The sequence below is a fragment of the Strix uralensis genome, chromosome 16 (genome assembly GCF_047716275.1).
Source record: "Strix uralensis isolate ZFMK-TIS-50842 chromosome 16, bStrUra1, whole genome shotgun sequence".
Classification (NCBI taxonomy): domain Eukaryota; kingdom Metazoa; phylum Chordata; class Aves; order Strigiformes; family Strigidae; genus Strix; species Strix uralensis.
The window spans coordinates 3519277-3529795 of NC_133987.1; the positions used below are offsets into that span (position 1 = coordinate 3519277).

At 67.1% G+C, this 10519-nt stretch overlaps 1 protein-coding gene and 1 pseudogene across 4 annotated transcripts; one reads left to right on the top strand and one right to left on the bottom strand.

Moving 5' to 3' along the window:
- Positions 1 to 45: 45 nt before the first annotated feature.
- On the top strand, positions 46 to 3198 carry MSS51 (MSS51 mitochondrial translational activator). Of its 4 annotated transcripts, XM_074886162.1 has the most exons (7): positions 46 to 480; positions 825 to 980; positions 1201 to 1325; positions 1555 to 1675; positions 1811 to 2118; positions 2615 to 2708; positions 2787 to 3198. In XM_074886162.1, the coding sequence occupies exons 1-7, from the start codon at positions 188 to 190 to the stop codon at positions 3064 to 3066; spliced, it is 1377 nt and encodes a 458-aa protein (XP_074742263.1). In that variant the 5' UTR covers positions 46 to 187; the 3' UTR covers positions 3067 to 3198. The 4 variants fall into 4 exon arrangements, with proteins under 4 accessions (XP_074742263.1, XP_074742264.1, XP_074742262.1 ...); XM_074886161.1 differs by having other exon boundaries at positions 47 to 480; positions 1555 to 2118; positions 2605 to 2708; XM_074886160.1 differs by having other exon boundaries at positions 50 to 480; positions 1555 to 2118.
- Positions 3199 to 3200: 2 nt separating this feature from the next.
- On the bottom strand, positions 3201 to 9767 carry LOC141950823 (cytoplasmic phosphatidylinositol transfer protein 1-like; annotated as a pseudogene).
- Between the last annotated feature and the right edge of the window lie 752 nt (positions 9768 to 10519).

Sequence of the window (10519 nt, forward strand, 5' to 3'; positions counted from 1 at the left end):
ATGACCAGAATAGCTCCGCTATCTGATTCCTGACGGAGGGGCCACCGCTCTCCGCTGCCGCTATCTTCTTGGGGCTGACATCTGAGCCCAGCCCTCCCTCGCCGGCAGCAGGACGTGTGCCGGGGCCGCCTGGCATCACCCGGCTCCTCCGTCCTCCCCGCCAGCGCGGCCGGGGACGAGCAGCAGGATGGCGGGCGGGAGGCGGCGCGGGGGCAGCGGGCGGCGTGGGGGACCCCGGCAGCACCCAGTGAGCCACGAACCAGCCCCCGTGCCCTCACCCCTCTCTCCTGCAGCCGCCACAGCCCAGCGAAACACAGGCGCTGCCCCCAAAACCAGCCACCCCAAGAAGACCGTGGAAGAGCCAGCAGCAAGGGCACCCGATGTGGATTCGCTGGGCTTCCAGGCCATGGACTCCAACGTGCCGGGGCTGTCCCATGTCATCCTCCAGAAGCTCAACATGAAGACCTACGAGGACTACAAGTGAGTGAGCACCCACGGGTGCTGCCACGGGTGTGTGTTTTCCCCCCTCCAGCCAGAGCATCCCGTGTGTCCTCCCACAGCTGGAGCAGCTGCTCTGGCTCATCCCACCCTCCTGACTCAGCCTGCATGTGGGGTGCTCTGACAGGGCTCCTGGGTGCACCCCTCCACTAGCCCACTCCCCAGCTCCCTTGAGGGAGCCCAGCTCCCTATCCCCACCCAGCCCGGGCCAGGATGCTCTTGGCTGCAGCAAAAAATCCTGGCAGCCTTGGAGGGAAGATGTGAGCCCCACTGTGATGGCAGAGCAGCGTGGGCTGGATCCTGCTCACCACCCCCAATGTCTGCAGGTCTGCCATGGATGGGAGGAAGAGTGGCAGCGATTTTGGCATCCGAACTTACTTTGACATGTTTCAGAAGATGGAGGACACCTTCAAGTTTTGCGCTGAGTGCAAGAAGCTCCCCGATGCCCTCCCTGACCCCAAAAGCCTCCGGCGATGCAAGAGGTATCAGGGGGAGGTGGTCTGAGGGCATGGGGCTGGGTCTGTCTCCTCGCTTCCAGTCCGGTGGCTGGGGTGAAGCCAGGGGTGTTTGGCCCCGATTCCCACCACAGAGCACCCCAAAACCAGCGACGCAGCCCTGACAGGGGGTGGCAGGGAGCCAGGCTCAGCAGGTCAGATCCTGCCCTCCCCTCCCAGCATCTGGGCACGCTGCCTGTCCCCCCAGGTGCCAGAACGTGTACTATTGCGGCGTGGTGTGCCAGCGTGCCAACTGGCCGCTGCACAAGAAGTTCTGCAAGAAGCTGAAGCTGGTGGCCCTGGATCGGCTGGTGGAGTGGCTCGTCTTCACAGGTGGGGCAGGGGACACTGCTCCCACCCTGAGTGTGCCCCCTCCGAGGGCTGCCTGACACCCCATCACCCTGCACCAGGCTGTGCGGGTCCTGTGGAGGGATGTGGGGTCCCTCCTCCTGGCTCCAGCCCCCCTGGCTGGGTCCAGCCCCCCTGCAGCCTGGGTGGGATGGGCAGCCTGGGCTGTGGGGCCACCACTGTGACCTCCAACGCTTCTCCCTCCTCCCCCCAGGAGATATCCCCTTCCCCTCGGAGAACTGGACAAAGCCTGCCTGGGATGTGGAGAGCTGGGAGGACTGGTTTGCCATGCAGGGACAGCTGGAGGAGAAGCTGGGTGCCATCCTGGCTGGGAGGTACATGACCCTTCTCTGGGCCAATGCTGGGAAGCCCCGGCCAGAGGATGGGGAGCTGCGTGAATCCATCCGGCGGCTGGTCACTGACTTCCACTCACGGCCGCTCACCATCGGCTTGGGGCTGCGGCTTTTCAGCATCGACCCCCTCGCCAAGGCCCTCACCGTGCACGTGGTGGGGGCATCCCATGTTGAGACCCTCAACACCCGCCTGACGGACTATGACGAGCTGACACGGATGTTCCCGGGGCACCGGGGCATGGAGCTGGTGATGGTGGGGGTGGACGTGGTCAACGGACCCATCATGAGGCCACCCCTGGCCACACCGGCGCCCCGGGGAAGGGTCTATCTCAGCAGCTACAAGGGGCTCTACCACGACTTCTGGGAAAGCCACGTGGAAACCAAGCTGGCCGCCCGCCCTGACCTGGTGGTGGGCTTTCACCCAGGTGAGTGCCTGCGCCACGGAGGGGCCCGGACTCTTGCCACCCTGCTGCCTGGGGCAGGATGTCCCTGGCAGGGTGCTGGGTAGTCCCTGAGCACCCTGGCAGCACCAGGGGCTGAGCCTGCTGGTGGCCTGGGACATGCCCAGGGCTTCGTGCCAAGTTGCAATGGGCAGCCAGAGCAGCCAAGGGGACCCGCTGGGGCTTGGCTGCCTTGTGTCCCCCCACCCAGGCACTCAGCATCCTGCCTGTGTCACCCACCTGCCCATCAGTGGGTGCAAGCAGCACCCAAAGGGGTCCCTGCCTTCAGGTCTCGGTGCGGTGGCTCAGCCCAGAGCCAGGGGAGGTGGGGAGACGGGACCCACCTTGCTAAGGGCTGCCAAACCCTGTCACCACGCATCCCAGGGGTCTCCAGCACGGAGCGGGTGCTGTTCGAGCCGGGTTTCCCCAGGGCTAGGGTGGGACAGGAGCGGGGTGGGACATTCACCACAGTCCCCCGCAGGTTTCCATGCCTGCCCGGACCTGCTGGCGGGCTGGCTGCCCACCCTGCTGCTGCTGCGGGACTACCGCCTGCCCGTCCTCTTCACTGTCTACAGGTGAGCACGGCCCCGCTGCCCCCGGTGTGCCGGCACAGCCAGCCGGTAACGGGGCCCGTCTTCCCCCTCTCCCGGCAGCGAGCAGGAGCTGAAGTCCTCCCTGCAGATCCTGGTGGAGCTCGAGATGCACATCATGGGCTACGCCACCAACCCCTTCGCCTCGCTCCGGCCCGAGCAGGTCTACTCCAGCCCCAACAAGGCACCCGTCTACTGCAGCTCCTACTACATCGCCCTGCTGGGGCTGGCAGCATCGGCTGTGCCGGGTGGCGAGGAGCTGGAGGAGGATGATGATGGCTGGCGGGGAGGGGAGCCCAGTGCTGCCGGTGCAGCTGGGGGCATCACCCCGGGGCTGGGCTGACCCTGTGCAGGCAGTGCCATCCCGCTTGCCCTGCCCTGTGGACCCCCACCCCCTCACTGCCCCGTCCCAGGACCCGTCTCCCCATCTCAGGATGGGCGAGCACAGAGCCAAATAAACCACCGCTACCAGTCGGCCGCCGTGTCTCGAGCTTTATTTCCAAAAAGGCCTTTGTTTTCCCAAAGAAAACGGAGGGCTGAGCCTGCCCCAGCCCCCCCTCAGGTGGCCATGGCCTCTGGAGGGACGGCAAAGGGGACCCCAACTGTGGGACCTGCCATGCACAGGGCTGTGCAGCCCCCGGGGACCCGCGGGGAGCCCCAGCCCAGCACCCGGCTGTCACTGTCACACATGTTGTGCCCCTGCGCCAGTGCTGCTCTGGCATCACTCACCGAGCTCCGCCGCTGCTCAGCCGGGCACTGGCACCCAGCCCGGCCATGGCACACGGGCACCGGCTGCTGCAGCCCCGCTGCTCATCAGCCTCAGTGGCCCCTGAGGAACCCGGGGTGGGCAGCGCCAAGCGAACTGGCCCCTGCAGCATCGCCCGACGCTGCCTGGGACCCCACCGGCCTGGTGTCCCCTCCCTGTGCAGCCAGCAGGTCCAGCACAGCGATGGTGGCAGAGTCCCACATGGGGACCCACGATGGCTCGGGGAGGCCAGTAACCCCCTGGGGCTCCCTGCGCCCCGATGGTGGGTCCCTCCCCGGGGTCGGCGCCTGTCGGAGGGGCTGCGGCGGGCGGCGAGGCTGGCACTGTCTGGCCGGGGAGGTGGCATGGCGCGGCACTGCCGGTGTCACTCGGCACCAGCGCGTTCCCGCAGCGCGGGCAGCGTCAGGGTCTCCGGCGCCGACTTCTTGCGCGGGCGAGTCTTGGGGGGAGCGAGGAAATCGGGGGCCTCGTCGCTGAGGGGGGTGGAGGGGGCGCTGGCGGGGGCCGAGTGCGTGGCTGTGGGCTGCTCCACCTCGCTGACTGAGATGGTGGGTGCCACCAGGCCGATGAGCTCGTTGGTGGCCTCCTGCGTCTCCCGCTCGTAGCGCCGCACCTCCTCCATTGTCATCCCTGCCGAGCACAGCCGGGCTTGGGGCCGCTCGGCACAGCTGCATCCTGCACCCCATCAGCCCGGGGCAGCCTTCGCCCCACACACCGGCTCCCCGCTGAGCTGGGTGCTGGGAAGGGGACAGGAGCTGGGGACAGGGGGACGGACAGGGAGGGGGACGCTGGGCAGTGCAGGCAGCCCCCGGCTCCAGCACCAGCCCAGCCAGCAGCGGGGAAGGGATGGACAGACAGCGCAGGCAGCGCAGGCAAGGGGACGTGTGGGGAGGGGCACCAGGCCGGGGGGGGGACCCTCCGCTGCAGGGTGCAGGGGGGGCTCGGTGTGCACCGTGCACAAGCCCCTCTGCCTGCACCTGCCTGCAGGCAGCGTGGTGGGATCTGGGGTCTCCGTCCCCCGCAGGCAGCGTGTGGCAGGGCTGCCCGCACAGTGGGGGTTAGGGGTGCTGGCTCCCCAGCTTTTGGTTTGTGGCCACTTGCATCTGAGTCTCGAAGGCCCGGACCTCTTCCAGGGACATGTCTGGAAGGCAGAGAGCCGCTCACCGGGGCAGCCCCGTGCCCGCTGCCGGCAACTGTCAAACCCGGGGCTCCCGTCCCCATGTCCGCACGTGGCAGCCGCCTGCAGCGTGTCTCCCTGCCAGACCAGGGGTGCAGGCAGCGCAGGCAGGGATGCTGGGGCTTCTCTCTGGGCCCCCCGCTTCAGCCAAGCCTTCCCCAGGCGTGCAGCAGAGCGGGCAGCGTGCGGGGGCGCAGGCAGGCATGAGGGCAGGGGGAGCGGAGCAGAGCAGGCAGTGCAGGCAGCAGGTTGCAGGGAAGCTGGAGGAAGAGCAGGAGCTGCCCGTGGGGTTAGTGGCATCGGTGGTTAAACCCACAGCCCCCTCCCACCCTGGGGGTCCGGGGCCACCCCAGGGACTGTGTCCCCCCCTCACCGGCAGCGCCGGGGTGGCCCCATGGACTCACCGCACCACTCGTCCACCCAGGCGAAAGCCTGCCGGTGCCCAATCAGCAGGATGTCCCGGATCACCTGCGACACACCGTGGGGGTCACCACCCTGTCACTGTCCCCCTAATGTCCCCCTGCCCCGGCCTGGGCCCCTCCCCCCCCCTCACCTTGTGCACGAACTGCTCCACCCGTGTCTGCAGCCCCCACACCTCGAACTTGACGCTCACCAGCTTGTAGGAGCACATGATGGGCCTGGTGTGCTGGCGCCAGCCCTCCCGCAGCGGCCCCCGGCCCGTCTTGGCCGAGCTGAAGAAACGGGGGTCCTGGGGGGGCAGAGTGGGGCTCTGAGCACCCCCCCAGGACAGGGGACAAGGGGGTGGCCCCAGGGAGCTCCCCCCGTCCCCACCCATGCTACCTCCAGGCTGCGGTAGTAACGCTCAGGGATCTCGTCGAAGGCAATGTCCAGGAAGGAGACCTCGTGGTCACCCAGGATTTTATCGCTGTGGAAGATCTGGGGAGGAGAGGGAGGGTGAGAGGCACCGGCCGTGTGTGTGTGTCCCCCAGCAATGAGTTTGCCAGGTCTCAGCTGTGGCGCAGACTCACGTTCTCGCTGTCCCCGCAGTTGTCCTCGTACTTGGTCTCGATGTAGATGGAGAACTTGGGCAGGAAGGAGCACTGCAGGGAACGGCTGTCAGCCAGCCCTGCGGGACACCCATCCCGAGGGACACCCACTCCCAAGGATGCCCGCCCACAAAGGATACCCAGCCCCCAGGACACCCACTCCAAGGGACACCCAGCTTCGAGGGACACCCAGCCTCGAGGGACACCCAGCTTCAAGGGACACCCACTCCAAGGGACACCCAGCTTCGAGGGACACCCAGCCTCGAGGGACACCCACTCCAAGGGACACCCAGCTTCAAGGGACACCCAGCTTCGAGGGACACCCAGCCTCGAGGGACACCCATTCCAAGGGATACCCAGCCTCGAGGGACACCCACTCCAAGGGACACCCAGCTTCAAGGGACACCCAGCTTCGAGGGACACCCAGCCTCGAGGGACACCCACTCCAAGGGACACCCAGCCTCAAGGGACACCCAGCCTCAAGGGACACCCAGCCCCCAGGACACCCAGCCTCAAGGAATGCCCACCCCAAGGGACACCCACTCCAAGGGACACCCACTCCAAGGGACACCCACCTCAAGGGACACCTAGCCCAAGGGACACCCACTCCAAGGGACATTCAGCCTCAAGGGACACCCACTCCAAGGGACACCCACCCCAAGGGACATTCAGCCTCAAGAGACACCCACCCTCAAGGGACACCCAGCCCCCAGGACACCCAGCCTCAAGGGACACCCAGCCTCAAGGAATGCCCACCCCAAGGGACACCCACGCCAAGGAACACCCACTCCAAGGGACACCCAGCCCAGTGCCCCCTCCCCAGCCATGCCAGGTGCTGGGGAAGGGGCCAGGTCCCCCCCCATGCCACCTCCTTACCGTGTACTCTGTAGGGACACCGTGGCATGTCAACATCATGGGGTGGCATCGTCAGATGGCATCATGGGGGAGAGAGGGAGCAATGAGACCGGGCAGCCCACCGCCACCGCTGGGGAGGGGCAGGGGGCCCAGCGGTGCCTGGGTGCCCCGTCCCCGCGCCCTGCCCGGGGCTCACCAGTGATGGTGTACGGGTAGTAGTTCCAGGCCTTCTCCGTGATGTAGAAGATGCGGGGGGTCACCGCCCGTGCCCAGCTTGGCAGTTTACTGAGGGGGACGACGGTGGGGGGTGCTCCACTCAGGGCAGGGTACAGCCAGTGAGCACAGCCCTGCCCAGTGCCCCCCAGCCCAGCTCCGCTGAACGCAGCCCCACACAGCACAGTCCTGGCTCTGGGATCCCCAACCCCTCTCTAGGGACCCCACCTGCTCCTCAGGACCCTCATCTCCACCCCAACGACCCCTGCCACCTCCCTAGGACTCTCACCTCCACCCCAGGGACTCTCCCAGGGATCCCCACCACCTCCCCAGGACCCTCATCTTCACCCCTGGACCATCATCGGCATCCAGGACCCCCCCAGGGACCCATGCCACCTCCCCAGGACCCTCACCTCCACCCCAATGCCCCCATGCTCTCCCCAGGACCCCCACCTCCTCCCCAGGCACCCTTACTCCCACCCCATGGACCCCCAATCCCCTTTGCTGACCCCCCACCCCTTCCCCAGGACACCCTCCACCTCCCCAGGGCCAGGACCCCAGGGTGCTCCCGCCCAGCCTGCAGGCACCCCTGCCCACCCTGCCTAGCCCACTCTCCCAGAGCAGGACCAGGCCCCCAGGGGAGCCGGGAGGTGGGTTTTGATTAATTTGCAGGCGTTAAAAATACCATCCCCGCGAGGGGAATCGTGAGCGCCGGAGCTAAAAATAGCCCGTCTCACGCCAGCGACTCCCCGGCGAGGGAGCAGGCGATGCCCGTGCCGCCGCGTGCTGCAGCCAGCGGCGGGGACATGGGGACAGTAGCACTGGGTGCCAGCGGCTGCCCAACGGGCACCTGGGGCTGCACGTGGGGACACGAGGACACCCCCAGGGAGGGCTGAGCCCTGCACTGCAGCCAAGGCACCCACTGGTACCCGGAGATGGGTGCCCACTGGGAGAGGGGTGCAGCCCCCCGGAGAGGAGTGTACCCCTGCAAGGTGGGTGTGTGCCCGGAAGATGGGGGCACCCCAGGAGATGGGTGCAGCTGCTGCTGATGGGTACAACCCCTGCAGAAGGCTGCACCCTGGGCGATGGGTGTGGCCCCCCAAGATAAGTGCACCCCAGGAGATGAGTACACCTGAGAGATAGGTGCAGCCCCCAAAGATGGGTGCAGCCCCCAAAGATGGGTGCACTCCAGGACTTGGGTGCAACCCTGGGAGATGGGGGCACCCCTGGGAGATGGGCGCAGCCACACTGCAGGGTGTCAAGGACCCAGAAAGGATGTTCCCTGGGAATTCTGGAGGAAGGGATGGGGCCACCCCAGTGCCTGCCCATGTCCCCTGCCATGGTGCTGCCCCACAGAGCCGGGGCCCCCTCCCCACCCAGCACCCCTCGCCGGAGCCGCAGCCTCACCTGGAGAGGTGGACGCGCTTCTCGGTGAACTGGCCGGGGCCGTGGACGGGGTCCTCGTGGGGCTCGTTCTTCACCACCTCCACGCCCTCACCCTTCTCGCTCTCCTGGTGGCTGTGCTTGCTGATGGTGTAGAGCTGCCCCACGCGATACTGCAACCACAGCGCCCAGCCTCAGCGCTGCCACCCCCTGCCCCCGTGCCCTCCCGGTCGAGCCGGCTGCCGGCACAGCACCGGGACGGGCTCCTTTTTGCTGGGCTAACAGGTTTCCAGCCGCACCACTGAGAGGGGAAACTGAGGCACGGAGCAAAGGGGTGACAGACCCCAAGCTGCGCAGCGGGCAGGAGCTTCATGGGGTACCCTGTTTCAACCCCCCCTGTCCCTGGGCTGCCTGGGTGGGGGCCAGATCCTGCCCTCTCTGCTCTTCCCTGATGCCTTGCAGAGTGCCTGGAGGCTTTCTGCTCAGTAAGCTACCTGGGAGCCAGGGAAAACTATATATAGAGAGAGAGATATATGGATATATATGTGTGTGTGTGTGTGTGTATTCGATGACGTGGCCACACAATAAGTGTTTTACTGTTCTGCCAAAGATCCCATCCATCACCCTAACCGCCAGCGCAATCTTATCAGCCCTCTGCCTAACTGAAAACCTTCCCCAGGTGCGAATACAAAACCGGTGCCCAGCGTGGGCACTGCTGCCGCAGCTCCCCGCTCCCTGGAACGGCCCCGTTGGCACCAGACACTCACGAGTGACCTTTGGCCGGGGATGCTGCCGGCTATCACCGCTGTTTGCCTGGGGATTTGGGCTCCCCGTGGAGCAGGGATCGAGCCTGGGCTCCCCATCGGAGCAGCTGCCCTGAGTGCTGCGGTGCCACACGGGCACCCAAACCCCCGGTGACCTTCACCCACCGGTCCTGGGACTGGGCTGCCCCCAAGCAGCCCCTGGTGCTGCCATCGGGCTCTGTGCCCAGCGATGGGATGTGCCCCCCGCCTACAGCTCAGCACTCGCATGGAGCATCCTAAGCCCACCGGTGTGGCCAAAGCACACCTTGGCAGCTCAACCAAGGCAGACAGTCCTTGCCACAAGCCGTGTCATGAGGGGACAGCAAAGGCAGTCGCGGTGTCCCCCACCCCCTCTCCGGGCAGGGGCCCGATGCCCTGGCACCCCACTGCTGTGGCTACAGGACCCCCACCCACAGCCCCCTCCATCGCTGTGTCCCCGCAGCTGAGCTGTCCCTGGCACCCATGACCGGGGCTTGGGGCTCCCCCTGCCTCTGCACCCTGCTTCCCAACCGACACCCCCTTTTCTTGCCCGGCTCTGGGGGCACAGGCAGCCCCCGCCCCCCACTGCCCCCCACTCACCTCCTCGGTGGTGAGCGGCATGCAGATGCGGTACTCCTTGATGAGCATGGTGGCGTGGGCAGGGCAGGCAGGGCAGGCAGGGTGGGGGTCAGGTGGAGGCGTCGGCGCTGGCGGGGGCGCAGCTCATTCTGGGGGGACCCGGGGGGCGCAGTGAGAGTGGGGGGATGGTGCTCGGCAGCCTCCCACGCTCCCATCCCATCACCCCACGCTCGAGGCGGCCGCCCCGCTCCCGGCACGGGTGACTTCATGAGCCGTTGCCATGGCAGTGGCGTGAGGTCACCGGTGCGAGGAGCAGCCTGGGTGTACCCGGCTGGGGACACCCCGGCACCCCGAAACCCCCTGGCATTAACCCCTTCCCTGCCAGGCAGACACCCACTCCCCTAGGCAGCTGTCTTGGAGCACATATGTTCCCCCAAAACACAGTGCCATCCCTTCGGGGTGCCACATCCACACCCGACTGCGGTGGCCAGTGCAGAAAGAGGGTTGCAGGATGGGATCAGACCTGCCAATGCCCGCGGAGACCCACCCCTGGGCACCCACACTCTGGCCTGCCCTGGGGCTCTGCTCCTGGGGAGCACCCAGGTCATGTCCCTGGTGTGGGACATCCCTTCCCTGGGCAGGAGCTGAACCCCTGCTCCGGGGCTGCCCCCCAGCACCCACCCCAGGGCTGCTCCCCAGCACTCTCGGCCAGCGGCACTGCCAGGCTGCCCCGCTTGCCCCCCTGGCCCTCACATTAGCCAGTGCTGGGGGCGCTCAGGGTGGGTAATGCCGCAGCTCAGGGGGCTCCTGGCCGTGGCACCCAGCCCCACGGGGCAGGGAGGGGATGTGAGCCCCCCCAGGCAGTCACCCTGAATGGGGGATCAGGTCTTGGAGGGGGCTGATGGGGGCTCACAGGGGGTCTTGTCTGGGGGGCAGCTTGTCCAGCTGCAGACACAGGGGTGTCCCTGGGAGCACAGAGGCACTGGGGGACATTGGGATGTCTCTGGGGGCACGGGGGGACACAGAGGTGTCCC